Here is a 16,346-nt window from a genome sequence, read left to right as displayed (position 1 = left end):
GGATCTCAATCCTAGAGCAGCGGTCCCCAAACTTTTCGGCACCAGGGACTGGTTTCGTAGAAGACAGTTTTTCCACGGATGGGGTGGGGGAATGGTTCAGGTGGTAATGTGAGCGATGGGGAGCGATGGGGAGTGGCAGATGAAGCTTTGCTCGCTGGCCGCTCACCTCCTGCCGTGCGGCCAGGTTCCTAACAGGCTGTGGACCAGTATCGGTCCATGGCCTGGGGAGATGGGGACACTTGTCATAGATTACTAGGCCAGTTATTAGAGGCTCATTTTTAAAAAGCTCCCTGGGACCTCAAGAATAACATCTGCCACATATTCCTGTATTCTGCCAAAGTTTTTTTTTCTTTTTACTTTGGAAATAAAGCTTTAGTAGAATACAGCTGTGCCCATTCCTTTGCATATTGTATGTGGCTGCCTTTGTGAAAATTCTGCCAAAGTTTTTATTTTTTAGCTAAATTCACATCTTCTAATACAGCTGTCAAATTTCCCAGAAGTTGTGTGATAGGCACAAATGATCCAAGCTACTGTTCTAGGACCTCCCTACTTTTACCTCATCTGCCACCTTTATTCACCCGTGCTTTGCTTTGTCTCAGAGGAAAAAAAAGAAAAATTGCTTAGTTTACAAATTACTTGTGGTGCAAGGCCTTCTTATTTTCCAACCAACACTGCCGCCCACTGAAAATCTCATAGGTCCCTGTCTTCCGTCCTGTAAAGGTGTCATTAGCTCAGTTGTCTGAAGGTGTTCATTTCTTCATCTCCTACCTTTACCCTGGTTCAGGCTTTCCCTCTACCTTTCTTTGCTTCCTACTCATTAGCTGCAAAATGTTTTGGACAAAAGTATAGTGACCTGGATCTTCGTAGAAGCACAGATGACGTTTCTGTTTATCTTTGCCTCCCATGTGTTTGGCACTTCAGACCTAATGAAGGCTTTTATATGGGTTCCTTATTTGAGCATCAAAATGCTGTTTTTAGTAGGGTATCCATTCATTCAACAAATATTAATCGATCACCTACTTTGCGCCACTGTTCTAAACACTGGAGATACAGCAGGGAACAAAACAGAAAAAAACAAAACAAAACAAAACAACCCAACGCTTCTGAAACTTTCATTTTAGCGAGGAGACAGACACGCAGTAAAGGAGGTGAGACAGATCGCAGAGCGCCAGGTAGGTGAAAAGAGGAATTCTGGCTTTTACTTTGGGCAAAATGGAAAACCAGCGGAGGGTTTGGAATAGAGGGCAGTTTAATGTTCCATTTTACAGATTAGGAAAATAAGTGACGGCTCCGCAGTAAGAGCACCAGCAAGCTTTGTACAACTTTGTGGAGGAATTGCAATTTAGGTCCTCAGGGGGAAAAAATTAACAGAAGGTAAGCGTTGATTTGGGGCCACTAGCCCCGAGATTCGAAGAGGCAGAAATGAAGAGGGACAAGACAAATGAAGATTAATCCGAAAGGAAGCAAACTGTTTACACCGAAATACAATTTAACACAAACATACGCAAAGAGGTACAACAACGAGTAGCAGGGGCTCTATTCAGACACCTGTCACCTAAAAGGAAGCGAATCTCGAGGCAAACTGCGCCTCAAGCCGGCTCGGAGGCCGGGAGCGGGGACCCCGGGAAGCGCCCCGGGCCTGATCCGGGCCTGCCCGGAGCGTGACCACGCCCCTGGCCACGCCTTGCCTGAGGCTCGCCGCCCGGGTTGGCCGCGGCGGAGGCGGTGGCCGCGGTGCCCGGAAGTGCAGCTGACGTGTCCCGGCCGCGCTCGGAATTGTGGGCGACTCGGCTAATGGCGTCGGGGAGTCTGGGAGGTCTGGGGAGACAGCGCTGAAGCTTCTCACCAGCTTGGCTGGTGACAACCGGTGTGGCCCAGCCTGCGTCAGCGGGAGGGACTTGCCCACCTTGTGGGCTCCGCTGCCAGAGCCGGCGGAGGCTAGCGGGGCGGGGCGACTGCGGGGGCCCCTCGGATAAGAGCCGGGGGAGTTGCGAGGAGGCTGTCGGGGGCGCTCGGGCTCGCTGCCCAGGCTGGGCCGAGCCCCCGCGGAGCCCTAGAGGCGGACAGCCCAAGGGCCGGAGGCTCCTGGAAGGAGCTGCCTGTCGCCCCACGGAGCTGACAGGTGCCGGAGTTCGTTTGCGCCGCTCAGAAATTGGCACGGAGCTTGGTGGATCATGTCTGGCACCAACAGCCCCGAGGCGGTTAAGAAGCTGCTGGAGAATATGCAGAGCGACTTGCGGGCCCTGTCCCTGGAATGCAAGAAGAAATTCCCACCTGTCAAGGAGGTAAGCTTCGGGCGACTTCGGGAGAAGGCACGGTGAGCATAGCCGGTCCTGTTAGACCCCGTCCTTCACTTGCATCCTCCAGCCCTGTCTGATTCCCCTTTGGCCCTCCACCTTTCCACATGTACGAACCGGTGGTTTTTTCCACAAGCGTTTTTATAGTTTGCTTTGGCGAGTGTGAGGCGCTTTCATTTTCTCTACCGTCCTGTCCACCAGATTTAGGAACGAAGTTCGCGGCTTGAGCCGATTCAGCGAATTCAGCTAGGTGTATGGTACCCTCCCCTTTTCTGGCCGTTTTCAAACACTAAATTGGTCACGGCAGGATTCAGAAACTTATGTTCGTTGCTTCTAAAAACTAATAATCATAGTTGTTGTACAGTCTGTGCCCCTTTGCGTTTATAGTATATATCGCTCAATTGGAAGTAGCTTTCCTTCTTTGTCATGGGTCATGCAGCTTAACTCTTACCAATCTCATGAAGTATTCAATTATCTAGAGACACCTGACTTAGGACAAACAGTGAAGAGCCACAGGAATCATTTAAGCCTTGTTATGAGCAATACTGTACTGAGAAGTTTGGGCTTAGAGTCAAATAGAATACACCTGAATTTAAGTGCTAGCAAAACAGAAAGACATCTTACTTAACCTCTTTGAGCTTCAGTTTTCTTTCTGATGTAAAAGAGGGTTAAATAGTGGGTTTATTACATTATGATGAGAAAGTCTTAAGAGGGAAAAAGCGTATTATTAAACAGGCTCAAGTTAATAATATATACAAATTAAATTCTCCAAATAGTTCCTGAATTGAAATTATTAACATTTAGTCTCTATTGGCTTTTTCTCTTAAGATGCCATTTTATTTCTCTTAAACTTTTTAAAGATGCTACTCAATTTCTTTTCACGTTTCTGAAATAAGATATTTCAGTGACATTTTTGTAAAAGCAATTATTTTATATTTCTTCCTATTTAATGTAGTTTGGAGTACCTGCAATTTCATAATTAGAACTTACCCAATAAAGTTTGAATTTTAGACTTCTAAGGAACTGTAACTTTTCTGTAAGTGCTTTGGTCTCATCATTCTTCAACAAACTCCATCTAGTATTTTTTTTAATAAAGTAAGAAAATATTACCTACCCAATGATGGAAACCAGATGTGCCACTTTTGGAAAGATGACTATTATAAGTTTTATTTCAGTCAGTAGTTTGTTGTGATATCGATTTTCATTATTTTCTCTATATGATCTGTTCAAAGTTATAAAAAGTATTTTACAGAATTTGGCCAAAAAACACACAAAAAAACAATTTGGCCATTTTAAATAATTTTAAAGAAATAGGCTGTTCTAATTGTAAGGAAATTAGAAAATTTCAAATCCTGTTTTGTAATTTTAACAATAATTTATAGAACCGGCTATTCCCAGTTCTTATAATCCATATAAAAATTGTGATTCCTCTGTATCATAGGCTTTTGTGGGCTGGCTTGCGGATTTAATTGCCATTTATTACATTATTTCTATTGGAAAATGCATTCAGAGCTCCAAACAGCTAATTTACAAAGTTCTAAAACTCAGTCCCTTTCTAATCTAGGAACTTTCTCAATAAAGCTCATTAGCTTTTTTTACTTGAACCTTAGCTAAAGAGGTATTTAGTAATTGCACCTAGTCTTCTAGGTTATGGCAAAAGTAACTTTTGGTGTGATTATCTCTGATACATAATTTTGTGTATAGTACAGGCTCCACAAGAATTTGTTGGATATAAGAACTTTGACTTCTTAACCAGTGGCACTTTTAATATGCTTAGGGCAGTCCTTTAGGAATTGAAAAAAAAACCTTGACTGTGTCACAAGTGTAAAACAAGAATGAAGTCATTAGCCTAATAGTGATGTTTTTTTAGGAGAGAGGCTTGACTTTCAAGAAATATTTTGGTTGAATTAAATTTTCCCTGGTAATTTGATAGCAGTGCTGTATTTTGACTTTTGTTCTTAAAAGAACTGGTAAGTTTTTAGTAGTATTTATTTTTTAGGAGGGTGGGGGTCAGGGGAGAGGTATCCTTGGTAGACCCTAAGGCAAAGCCTTTCTATGTATAAGAAGCTTTTCCATCTGTATACTGATTTGCTGGTTAACATTCTCCCAGTATCTTCACAAACATTATCTGCAAAATAGTCATTTTGAACTACTTAAAAGCCTACTCAAGAACTTAATACAATACAGTGCTAACTGCATATGTGCTTTGGAATGGTTGTCTCCTTCCCCATTACTTTTTTTTTTTTTTTTTTTTTTAGCTGCGTTGGGTCTTCTTTGCTGTGTGAAGGCTTTCTCTAGTTGCGGCAAGCAGTGGCTTCTCTTGTTGCGGAGCACAGGCTCTATGCGCGCGAGCTTCAGTAGTTGTGACTCATGGGCTCTAGAGCGCAGGCTCGGTAGTTTTGGTGCACGGGCTTAGTTGCTCAGCGATGTGTGGGATCTTCCCGGACCAGGGCTTGAACCCATGTCCCCTGCATTGGCAGGCGGATTCTTAACCACTGTGCCACCAGGGAAGTCCCTCTCCATTACTTTATAAACAAGGTAGAATGAAGTGAGACATTCTATGTTTAGTCTTTAAGTTTTAATAATTTCTACCTTTTTGGCCATAGTGCTTGGCTTTAATATTTTTCTTAATTAATAATAAGCTGGATTTTTTAAGATTTCAAATCTGTTACAAAAACAGAAGAAAAGAGTGTTGATAAAGGATAATGTCTTACTTACTGATATTTATTACTTATCTTTGGATTTTCTACAGTTTTCTCCAACTTAATTGTTTTCATTTACAAAACAATTTGCATATTAAGTTGTTTTTATAGTGGCTATAATATCATTTTGTCATTTTATAATATAGTAATTAAATAATAACAGCAATAGTCCTTCCTCTTTTTTCTCATTTTCCTTAAATATGAATTTTCATGCTTCAGCAGTATAACTTTCTTTCTCTTTCTTTCTTTCTTTATCTCTCTTTCTTTCTCTCTCTTTTTCTTTCTTTAATAAATTTATTTATTTTATTATTTATTTTTGGCTGCGTTGGGTCTTTGTTGCTGCGTGCAGGCTTTCTCCAATTGCCGCGAGCGGAGGCTACTCCTCACTGTGGTGCACGGGCTTCATTGTGGTGGCTTCTCTTGTTGCGGAACACGGGGTCTAGGCGTGTGGGCTTCAGTAGTTGTGGCACTCAGGCTCAGTAGTTGTGGCTTGTGGGCTGTAGCGTGCAGGCTCAGTAGTTGTGGCACATGGGCTTAGTTGCTCCATGGCATGTGGGATCTTTCTGGACCAGGGCTCGAACCCATGTTACCTTCATTGGCAGGTGGATTCTCAACCACTGCGCCACCAGGGAAGCCTTTTTTTTTTTAGTGTAGGCATACTAGCTAATTTGTTCTGGAATATTTGTATGAAAAGTTTTTTTCATTGTCTTAAAAATTACTTTAAAACTTTGTAAAATCACTTTGGTGTAATTGATATTCAGTGGCCTGCAGAGGCAGGAAACTCTGAGGTTTTATGTATTTAATGAATAAAACCTTTTTGGTCATTTCTGTTTGCAGGCACTACTCTGTGGAAACAGATGAGGGGGATCTAATTGAGCCTAGAAGTGTGGTCAGAGCGAGTTTGTAATTCCTGAGCTGAGTCTTTATAGGATGAGTAGAAGCCAGCCAAGAGAAGAAGGGGGTCATTCTAGGCAGAGGAAATAGCACATGTTTGTATTCCACGTAAAAGAAATTTCATGCTGAAGGTGATTGGAAGCCATTAAGGCTTTTTAAGAGAGGGAGTAATATCAAATTTATATTCAGTAACATTACAGTAACAGTACTGAAGGGAAGAATTAGAGGGGATTGAGATTGAGGCATAGAGAGCAAATTTTATAGAGATGATTGTCTGCACTGAGGTAGCAGTAGGGGTAGACAGAAAGTGGCTTGCATTGTGGTAGACATGGGTGAAAGAGAGAGTATGGATTAGAGAGATTTAGCAGGTAAAATTACCAGGGCACAGTGACCTTTTTATAATGTAGAAAGTGAAATCTGTGATACCTCCCAGGTTTCTGGCTTGGGAAACTGGGTAAATCACTAAGAGGAAAAAATGTTTTTGGAGAAAATGAGTAGTCATGAATATTAAGTTTAAGGTTTATGTGTGACATCCAAGTGGAAATGATCAGTAGGTTTTTGAAAATGATGGTTTGGTACTTAAGAGGGAAATCTAGAATTTTAGATTTAGGCATGTCAGTTATACATGTTAGTAGAAACCACAGGAGTAGATAAAATGGCCCAGGAAGAGTGTATAGAACGAGAATATCAGGAGGAACTTTGGGAAATAACAGCATTAAAGGGAAAGAGGCAGCTGGGGTGACTAAGGTTAGGGATATGGGAGAGAAAGGGAATACTTGGCTAGAGCAAGGTCCTTGAGAAAGCTGGAGTTTCAGGGGCTTAAGTGTATGAACTGGCTTTCAATCTGAGAAGGGACACATTATCTTCTGACAGAAGAAGGGTAAAAGAAAAAAAATGGATTTGAATGTAATAAATTTGAACGAGGGGCATAATGGAGGGATAGGAATTTGTGGACAGTTTGACCTATGGCCTCTGTTTTCTTGGTAAGATAGGAAACAAGCTTGTTGCTAGGAGTAGTTTGTGGTGAAAATAGTGATAGGAAGTTTGAGGGGAGCAGTGGATCACTTTGTAGAAGTGAAGGAGAAATTGACTTGGAACACTTAAGAGTCTTCACAGGAAAGGTGGTTGAAATGATGATGGATCATGAGATCTAGGTTGGATTCCCAAAGAAGGCAATCCAAGACAACTTTGATTGATTGCAAGATGGAAAGGTTAAGGGACTAGCAGCAATTTAATTGAATTGGCACACTTTAATCCAAGAACAGTGGTATTGGGGAGTGAGAGAGCTAGAAGGATAAGGACAAAAGGGACAAAAGTGGAGATATTGGATTTCACATTGCCAAGTGGTGCTGCACTAGAGGATGATGAAGTCCAGGGAGTGGGTGACAGAAGAGGAAAGGGAATGAAGATCATTTGACTTGAGGTGGTCAGAATTAGGATTGAGGATGGGTTTTTTTCTCTCTCTTTTTAAATGAAGTGGAATCAGTAAGGGTGTATATAATAAAGCACAAGTAGTCTTCCCAGGTATGTACTTTGTTTCTTCTTATACATTTAAGTTTTGGTTGGCAGGGATTTTTGCCTATAAAAGCAAAGGTTCCTGTGGTAGAGTTCCTCAGTGTCTGTTGTTTTTATGCATTAGCTGGCTGAGCGGGGACCCTTGGTGAGAGAGATGCCCTCCACTTACCATGACAGGATTTTCCCTTCAACCAGCTATTTGGGGACTGAGGCCCAAGTCAGCTGGCTCTTCTGCTAGGGTGAAGATCTCATTTTCAGGACCTTATGACAGTGAAGAATGAGGGCTGGATCATGTATACATGCTTAATTAGGAGCTGTTTTTGTTTAGTATCCTATAACATACTATAGTTTTCTTCCTGTTGACGTTGGTCAGAGAAATTTGCTCATGATACAGCCAGTTGTGTTCTTTCCCTCAGCATAAATAATAAATCCATGTTTTATACACTGAAATAAGTTTTCACAATTTATTCAAAAAACTTGTCAGCACTAGTCAGAGCAGTATGACAAGTGTGGTAAGGAGTTATAAATTATTTTGGTCAAGACTTACTTTCCTGTATAATGCAATTTTACATAGTTATGTAGACATGCTAGTGATCTTAGATTTTGACTCTACTCTTTTTTTTTATGCTGCTGTTGACTTTATTCCAGAAAAGGTACATTAGATTCCTAGGGTCTATTAAATTCATCTTCTTCTGATAAATATTTTAGATGTTAACTTCAAGAGTAATATAAGCAGTAACATTTTCACTAAGACATCTAGGAAAATTTTACAAGCTTATTGCAGTATTCTAAGAGCATTTTACAATGAGAGCTTTTTAAAAAGCTTTTGATTAGTCTCTAGCGTGTTTTATATATTTATGAAAGTTAGTACCATAGCCACTGAAATTTATTGTTAAAGTGTAAAGCATACATAGCTTATTTTTTTACTAAGATTTTGACCATTGTATTTTTACTTTCATGAAAATGAATAGAGAGCAAAGGACAATGAAAACATAGTTTAGTCAAAAAAGAATGTATTATCTTCTTAGCATTGTGCTTTGGTGACATAGAAGAAAGAAAAGACATTGTTTCAGGCTAATAAACCAAAAAGGAAGACAGTCTCCAGAAATGAAAATATTTTCCTCCTTTTTTCTTTTATAGAAGTGTAGCTTATTTTTAACCATGTAGAAAATAGAAGGTTTTGCTATTACTCTTATCATTTAATAGAAGTTAGTTTCTTAAGTGTAAATCATGGCAGGAAATATAAAAATCAATGAGAACCTGCCTTTATCTTCTTGAAGTTAACTCAAGAGTTGCGTAAAATACTGTCTTTCCACTAGGTTAGGAATGTTGCATCCATTGACTCTATTGCAACATGGCTATTTGTTGCTATTCGTCATTCTCATTTTGACTTTTGTAACATTCTACTTTCCTATTTCTCCTTCCTCTTTCAGTATTCCTTCTCGTTTTCTTTACATATAGGTGTATCCCAAGTTCTGTCTTGAGACCTCTTCTTTATCTGTGCTCATCTCCTTTGCACTCTCATCTACTCCCATTGCTTCTGGCCTTACTACAGTGCTGATGACTTCTAAGTCTACTTCGTTAACGCTGCTCTCTTTACTGAGCTTAGACCTGTATTTCCAGCTGTCTGTTAAACACATCTACCAGAGTATCTTTCACATACTTCAGATAGAACTTCTGGTAATTGAACTTATTTTTCTAAAACTTGTCCTGTCCCCACATTTCACTTGTTCTGTTAATGGTATTTATCACTGTTGCTTACCTTAGTTATATGTGGCTGTCTTCTCTCCCTCAACTCTCTTTACGTTGTATTCATTGTCAGATGTTCCTTCCAGCTCTGTAATTTCTAACATATCTCACCTCTTTTCTATTTTCTTAGCTATTATTCTAGCTCCAGGTTTCAATCTTATGACTGAGCTTTGATGTGCATTAATGGCACAAAAGACCACTCTGTATGTTACCACCGGAATAATGTACCTGAACAGGTCAGAAACTCTCAGTGGCTACTCTGTACTTAGGAACTCCTCAGCATAGCATTTCAGACCTTATTGATCTTCCCAACCTTTCATCACCCTCAGTTTTTCCTCAAATGTGTTTATAATTCAGCCAAACTCTATTGCCTGCTATTCATTCTCCAAATATGCCCATATTCTCTTCATATGCCAGATATGCCCATTTCCAAATACTCCTTCCCTCTTCCATGCTGTGGCTTTTGAGGTTCCTTTTGCTGTCCTGGAATCACCTCCTTCCATTTTTTTATAGCTAAAATTCTACCTTTAATTTAACCCATGTTGCTTATTTATTTGTTGCCTGAATGAACCAACTTTACAGATAATGTCCTCATTTCTTCCCTAATTCACTCATTCATATATTCATTCATTTGCTCCTGAGATAATTTTTGAACACCGGCTGTGTGCCATGTACTAGCTGGTGCTGGGGCAAGAACAGTTGCAGCTCCTGCCCAGACTTTTCAAGCTAATATGTTTTCCTCTGCTTTCTTAACTTTCATTTAAGCTTACTTTATAAGTTATTTCCTTATAACTCTTTTTTTTAACATCTTTAAATATACGGAACGCTTCACGAATTTGCGTGTCACCCTTGTGCAGGGGCCATGCTAATCTTCTCTGTATCGTTCCAATTTTGGTGTATGTGCTGCCGAAGCGAGCACCCTTATAACTCTTATGTTTTACCTTCTGCTATGGTATTTCTTTTCTAAATTTCTCCTTAAGGGTCAGTTTTGCATCTTTGTTTGTCCTTCTGTGCATCATAGTTCAAAGCATTTGTATTTCTGAGAGGTGCTAATTAGATACTTGTAGGAGATTAAATTTTTAAAGAAGGAAAAAAAAGGAATACCATATATGTAGGGGTACCACATATATATCTTTAGCTATCCACATGTAATCGGCACTTCAGTCTTTCATTTGATATGTATCTTAAAGGAAATTTGTTTCCTAGAAGCCAGAGGGTTTTTTTTGTTGTTTTTGCGGTACGCGGGCTTCTGACTGTTGTGGCCTCGCCCGTTGCGGAGCACAGGCTCCAGACGCACAGGCTCAGTGGCCATGGCTCACGGGCCCAACCGCTCTGCGGCATGTGGGATCCTCCCCGACCAGGGCGTGAACCTGCGTCCCCTGCATCGTAAGGTGGACTCTCAACCACTGCGCCACCAGGGAAGCCCCCAAGCCAGAGGTTTCTCTTTGTTTTGTTTCTATTTTTTAGTCCAGAGGTTTTGAATAGGATGCCATATAGGTATATATTTTTCAGAGCTTTGGGATTTTAGGCTAATTACATGTAACAGAAGAAAAGTTTATTGGTTTCAATGTAGTAATTGTTTAATGAGGATATTGTCCTCTAGGGAGTGTTCTAGATCTATTAGGTATTCCCAAGTGAGGACTTGACTTCAGGTCTTTTGATTTTACCTGACATCTGAAATCGTAAGTCTACAGGCAGCTTCATACCTCCCTAGTATCTTTTGAGTACATTATTCTCCTTAACTTGCCATTAACTTGAATTTCACATTTCTTCTTTAGCTCGTGTTTCATGCTACATCCTGTGAATAATTAATTTGGAACTTTGGTAAATTTGTTTTAATTTTGAGGCTCTACTCTCATAGATGTTATAAAAAGTAAATATGTTTTTGTTTTGTTTTTTAAAATACAACATAGAAGCTTTGGTGAAGAGAAGCGTATTATTATTGTTGTAAATTTGTATGTGGTTCTAGTAGTGGACATTTGCTAACTCCCTTCCTAGCATTCATTCCCTCTTACTTCTTTCAGTGGTAGGCTGCACTCGTCCTTCATTTTCAACCCTTTGAATTTAGGTGAATTAATCTCATTCCTTGCTCCAGGATACCTTGATTAGTTTAATCTAATTTAACCCTCCCTATCCGCACCTCTATTTCTGCCCAAGTCACATAATGCCAGTGAGTGATCCTGGAAAGGGAAAGCTTCCTCTGTCTTCCTCAAGAGCTACTGGAAGAGACCTTTTCTCTCTTTCTGGATAGTGTCATATGAAGTTGTGAGGTGTAGAATGGCTGGAACTAATTTTATTGCCAAGATTGGGAGCAGCCTGAGGATGAACCTACCCAGGGAACAGGACAGAACCAAGAGAATGGTAGAGAAATGAAACTGCAGTCCTGATGACATTTTGTCAATCTCTGGATCAAATTTCCACCATATTTTTATTTTTCAGTGAGTGGGGAGTAAAGTCCCTCCCTCTGTTTAGAACTTTTCATTTGTTTATTTAGAAATGTTCATTACATAGCCCCTGTATGCTAGGCACTGTGATAGGCATTAGTAATATGGGGAGATGAATGAAATATATTTCTTATCCTCATGGGGCTTACAGCTAGAGTAGAGAAACAGACATGTCATAGGAGGAATGGGATCAACCATAGGTACAAACCATAGACAGCCCACAAAGATGGAAGGGCTTTTTGATACTTGCCATAGAAAGAAGGTGGTGGAAAAAATTATTTCTGTCACTGCTCATGGTACTACAGGAGTGCCAAAATCAGAAAAACCTGCACTATCTTCATGTTGTTAGCAGTGTTTTAATTTCAGCAAAGCTTTATTTGTCACATTACCTTAGTGTTCACTTTATTATGAATGTGTTGGCTTTATAATTTAAGAGCTATAAAAATAAGGAGTTTATTCCTAATTTTATTTATAAATACTTAAATTTGTCACTGACTGGATAGGTCCATGAGATTTTTTTTTTTTTAACTTTTAAAAGATGTCCTTACACTACTCAGTTTTGAGAAACACTAGTAGAGGTGGGTTCTGGGGGACCGTTGAAGACTTGAGACAGTGAATGGGTGGAGGACAAGATTTGAAGTAGAGAAATCTCTTAGTTTAGGTTGATAATGAGAAGTTTGAACTAAGGTGTAGAAGTGGCATTTGAGAAGAAAAAAGAGTATAAGAGATGTTCGCTACATAGCCTTTGTGGGTGATTACATTTGTGGGATGAGGGAGAAGCCCCAGGTGTCTGGTCAGTGACTGGATGGGTGCTGCTGCTGTTCGGAAAAATAAAGATTATAGGAAGAAGAAATAGGTTTTTCTGGGGCTGAGGTGGAAGTTGGGGGTGTGTGTGAGAGATAATAGCATCCGTTTTGAATATTTGGAATTTAAGGTGCCTTTAAAATATATAGGTTAATAAATCCTATAGTTTAGGAGACAGTTAAGGGACAGGAATATAATTTAGGATTCTTCAGCCTTTAGAAAGTAATTGAAACCATAGGATTGAGATTGCCCAGGAATAGTTTATTGAGAAGTGAGGCCAAGAATATTCTGTGTGCTCTTGAAAGAGGAGGCAGCATTCTCTCTTGTCTCTGCTTTTCTATACTGCTAGCTTCCATATTCAGAGTTCCTGGTGGGTGTGTCTATTTGGGTAAGCAAAGAATTTTGAGAAAGAGAAAAAAAATATTTCTTGAGAGACATTAATTTTAAGGTTAACAAATATTAAATGCTGCAGTATATTTAATACTTTTGGTTTTGTTTCCCAACTCATAGATTGCCCTCAGGAATAGAGATTTTAGGTTACCCACTGTAACTTATATCATCCCTATTCAAGTCTACAGAACTGACACTTTTTTTTTTTCCATAAGGGCCAATTCAGGAAAAAAATAACTATATTTACAATTGAGGGGCTTCTCTGGTGGCGCAGTGGTTAAGAATCCGCCTGCCAATGCAGGGGACACGGGTTCAAGCCCTGGTCTGGGAAGATCCCACATACCGCGGAGCAACTAAGCCCATGCACCACAACTACTGAGCTTGTGCTCTAGAGCCCACGAGCCACAACTACTGAGCCCGCATGCCACAACTACTGAAACCTGCATGCCTAGAGTCTATTCTCTGCAACAAGAGAAGCCACCGCAATGAGAAGCGTGTGCACCGCAACAAAGAGTAACTAACCCCTGCTCGCCACAACCAGAGAAAAGCCTGTGCACAGGAACGAAGACCCAACACAGCCAAAAATAAAACAAATAAAATTTATATTAAAAAAATTGAGTAGTTCCCCTATGGATATATAAGTATCTAATCAGAGTAGGGGTTGCTTTTAAAGCAAGAAGTTAAAGACTCTTCTTCACACAGACAGTCTCTGATAAATAGAAGGAAATCTGGGCTAAATACTTGCATTTATACAGGACACTTAAAGATGTAGGCTAGGCTGAGGTATGAAGTAGCACTGCAGTGACTAGGGGGACGGTGATATACAACTGTTGTCAATAAACATTGATAGTGGAACTTTCCAGTAACACAGGGTACCTATGAGAATAAGATCGTTCAGTTTCAAAGTTTGACAATAGAAAGTTGGATGTAAAAAATTAGGAGCTGTGAGATAGTTCTAATTATATCTGAGGTAACAAATAGTCCTTTTGGTGATTTCTTGAGTCTTTTAATGAAAATACTGGTTATATATCTTTTAAAACATTTGTTACTTTGGAACTACTTAAGGAAAAAGCACTCATTATTTTCCTTATTGTGTGTACATATAAAAATATTTGTTAAATATATATTTTTCATAACTTGTTTATGATTCATACATGGGTCAATTCTTATTTATCTGAGGAAATCAAAATAGTGTCTGGCAAATTTGAAATCCTTTACCTGCATCTAGCATCCACTATGCTACACTGCTGATTTTGGAAACTGACTAGAATTCAGGAAGTTAGGACAGATTACATTGGGATTTATGATGGTTTAGTTTGATCAGTCTCTGTTGATCCTGAAATAGAATGAAATACTGAATTGAGCATATGCAGGGTACATAGGGCCTTAGTAAGGAGGGGGAGAGTTTGAACATTTGAAAATGATGATGGAAGAAAGCTCAGTGACCACAGATTAATTTCAGTTGGCTCAGTAAGAAAATTACCTAAGAGAGTTTGAGATGGTGTATGAGCATAACAAAGTATACATAATAATTTCGGTGTTACTGAACTTTTATAGTAGTAAATTTGTTGTGGTTTGTACATCTTCATAGTGTATCCAGAATCTGACCACTCCTTTACCATCTCAGTCACTATCACCTCAGGCCTATCCAGCATCATCTTTTGCTTATGTTATTACGGTAGCCTCTTAAATTTTGCTGCATATTGGAATCACCTGAAGATTTTTAAAAATACCAGTGCTTGACTCCCACTGGCAGTCATTCTGATTTAATTGAAATGGGTTGCAACCTGGGCATCAAGCTTTTTTCTTTTTTTAAAGCTCCTGGTGTTTCTAATATGCACTGCCCCCAGATAATCAGAAACTCAATAATTTTTCCCTGGAGTAATCTATTTTGACTATATTTTCCTGCTAGTAGCTATGTTCATTTAATATGGGACATTTCCATCTCTTAAAGTTGTAGAAGTGAGTTGTAGTATATCCGTTAGGCTTCTTAGCTGTGAGCAATGAAAGCTGACCCGGGCTGATTTAAGCAGAAATTAAGTTTACTGATAAAACATTGAGGGTCTCACAGAATTGGTAGAAGGCTGGATGGAGTGAGCCTTAGAAATTACAGGAACGAAGGGAGGCTGAACAGCTAAGAACCACAGCAAAACTCATTGCCAGTGAGACCATTACTGTTGTCTCTGCTGAACAGTGACTGGGTGCCTTAGATTGCACTGCTGGTTGTGCTGGCCACCCCATGCCACCACTGGTTCTGCTGCCGTCACTGCCCTTGGAAACTAGATGCTGGCTCCACTGTGGCTGTTGTCAGACAGAATTCCATCTTGTCTCTGCTTTTCTGTGCCACTAGCCTCCGTATTCATAATTCCTGGTGGGTGTGCCTGTTTGGATAATCGGAGGCTGCCAGGGTATGTGGGAAAACAAGTATCTGGCATTTTAAATTTTGAATAGTGGAAGATAGGCTCTGTCTTGCATCAAAACTCATAAAGTTGAGTTCTCCGATCACAGACAAGGGCTTCAGGTTCTTGGAAGCCAGCAAAATGACAAAGGTCTACTATACATCGTATAGCCTACAGTGTGTTATTTGTTTTATGCATTAATCCACTGGTCCTCAACCTAATAACCCAAAGGACACTGGGTTCTTCCATAATTATTTTTAAACCTTTAGAGCCTGCTACCACTTGTCCCTTAGTAAACAGTAGGAGATAAAAATCAATGAACAAGTAGCAAGCAAATTAATAGGAAAACTTGAACATATATGAGTATTTATTATTTTTGGAGGTATGGAGATCAGTATAAGTATAAAATAGGCATATTTCTTGATAGTAAAAATGTCCTGAGTTTCTGTAATGGATGTTATATATCAATATTTTATGTCAACAGTGTCCAGTAGAAGTATAATGTGGGCTGAATATGCAATCCATATATGTAATTTTAAATTGCATTAAAAAAGTAAAAAGAAACATTTAATTTTAATAATATATCATATTTAACCCAGTATATTCAAACCAGTACATATATAATCCAGTATATATTATCATTTCAACATTTAATCAATGTAAATATTTAAGGGATAGTTTACATTCTTTTTTTCATACTAAGTCTTCAAAATCTCATGTATTTTTTATACTTAGAACACAACTCAATTCAGGCTAGCCACATATAAAGTGCTTAGTAGCTACATGTAGCCAAATGACTCCCATATTGAACACCACAGTTCTGTGGCATAGTGTAAAATGCCATATGACTTTCAAGTACTGCCAGCTCAACATACTTATGTTGAAGTGATTGAGACACCTTATGAAAACTGAATGGTGTTTAAAAAAACGCAATCTAAAAGTAGTGACAGAGTTCTTAGTTATTCATTCTCCTAATTCAAAGCAGTTTTACTTGATTTTGCAGTGTTTTGCAAATTTTTTTTATGGTTGAGAGGGAAGTGTGAAATGGGAAAGAGAAACCTAATTTTTTTCATTAGGCTTTGTTTTTGTTTATTATTTTTTATTTTCTGAAGAGTTAAATGTGAGAGACTAGGGATTCCAGGTGCTTTTTTT

The 16,346-nt window shown here is 39.3% G+C and overlaps 1 protein-coding gene and 1 non-coding gene across 4 annotated transcripts in view; one reads left to right on the top strand and one right to left on the bottom strand.

The window, feature by feature from the left end:
- Positions 1–1,770: 1,770 nt before the first annotated feature.
- The window catches only part of MON2 (MON2 homolog, regulator of endosome-to-Golgi trafficking), a 126,400-nt gene continuing 111,824 nt past the window's right edge, over positions 1,771–16,346 (top strand). For 2 of the 3 annotated variants that reach the window (XM_030866417.3, XM_030866416.3), the window contains exon 1: positions 1,771–2,285. In XM_030866417.3, coding sequence (XP_030722277.1) covers positions 2,175–2,285 — 111 coding nt within the window. In that variant the 5' untranslated portion in view covers positions 1,771–2,174. The remainder of the gene's footprint in view (positions 2,286–16,346) is intronic. The other variant, XM_070046383.1, reaches the window with a different exon arrangement.
- Positions 9,970–10,076, bottom strand: LOC115858793 (U6 spliceosomal RNA). Its single transcript, XR_004041797.1, has one exon. It is a non-coding gene; the product is annotated as a U6 spliceosomal RNA (small nuclear RNA).

Source organism: Globicephala melas, chromosome 10 (genome assembly GCF_963455315.2).
Source record: "Globicephala melas chromosome 10, mGloMel1.2, whole genome shotgun sequence".
NCBI lineage: Eukaryota > Metazoa > Chordata > Mammalia > Artiodactyla > Delphinidae > Globicephala > Globicephala melas.
This window is presented reverse-complemented; position numbering and strand designations above follow the sequence as displayed.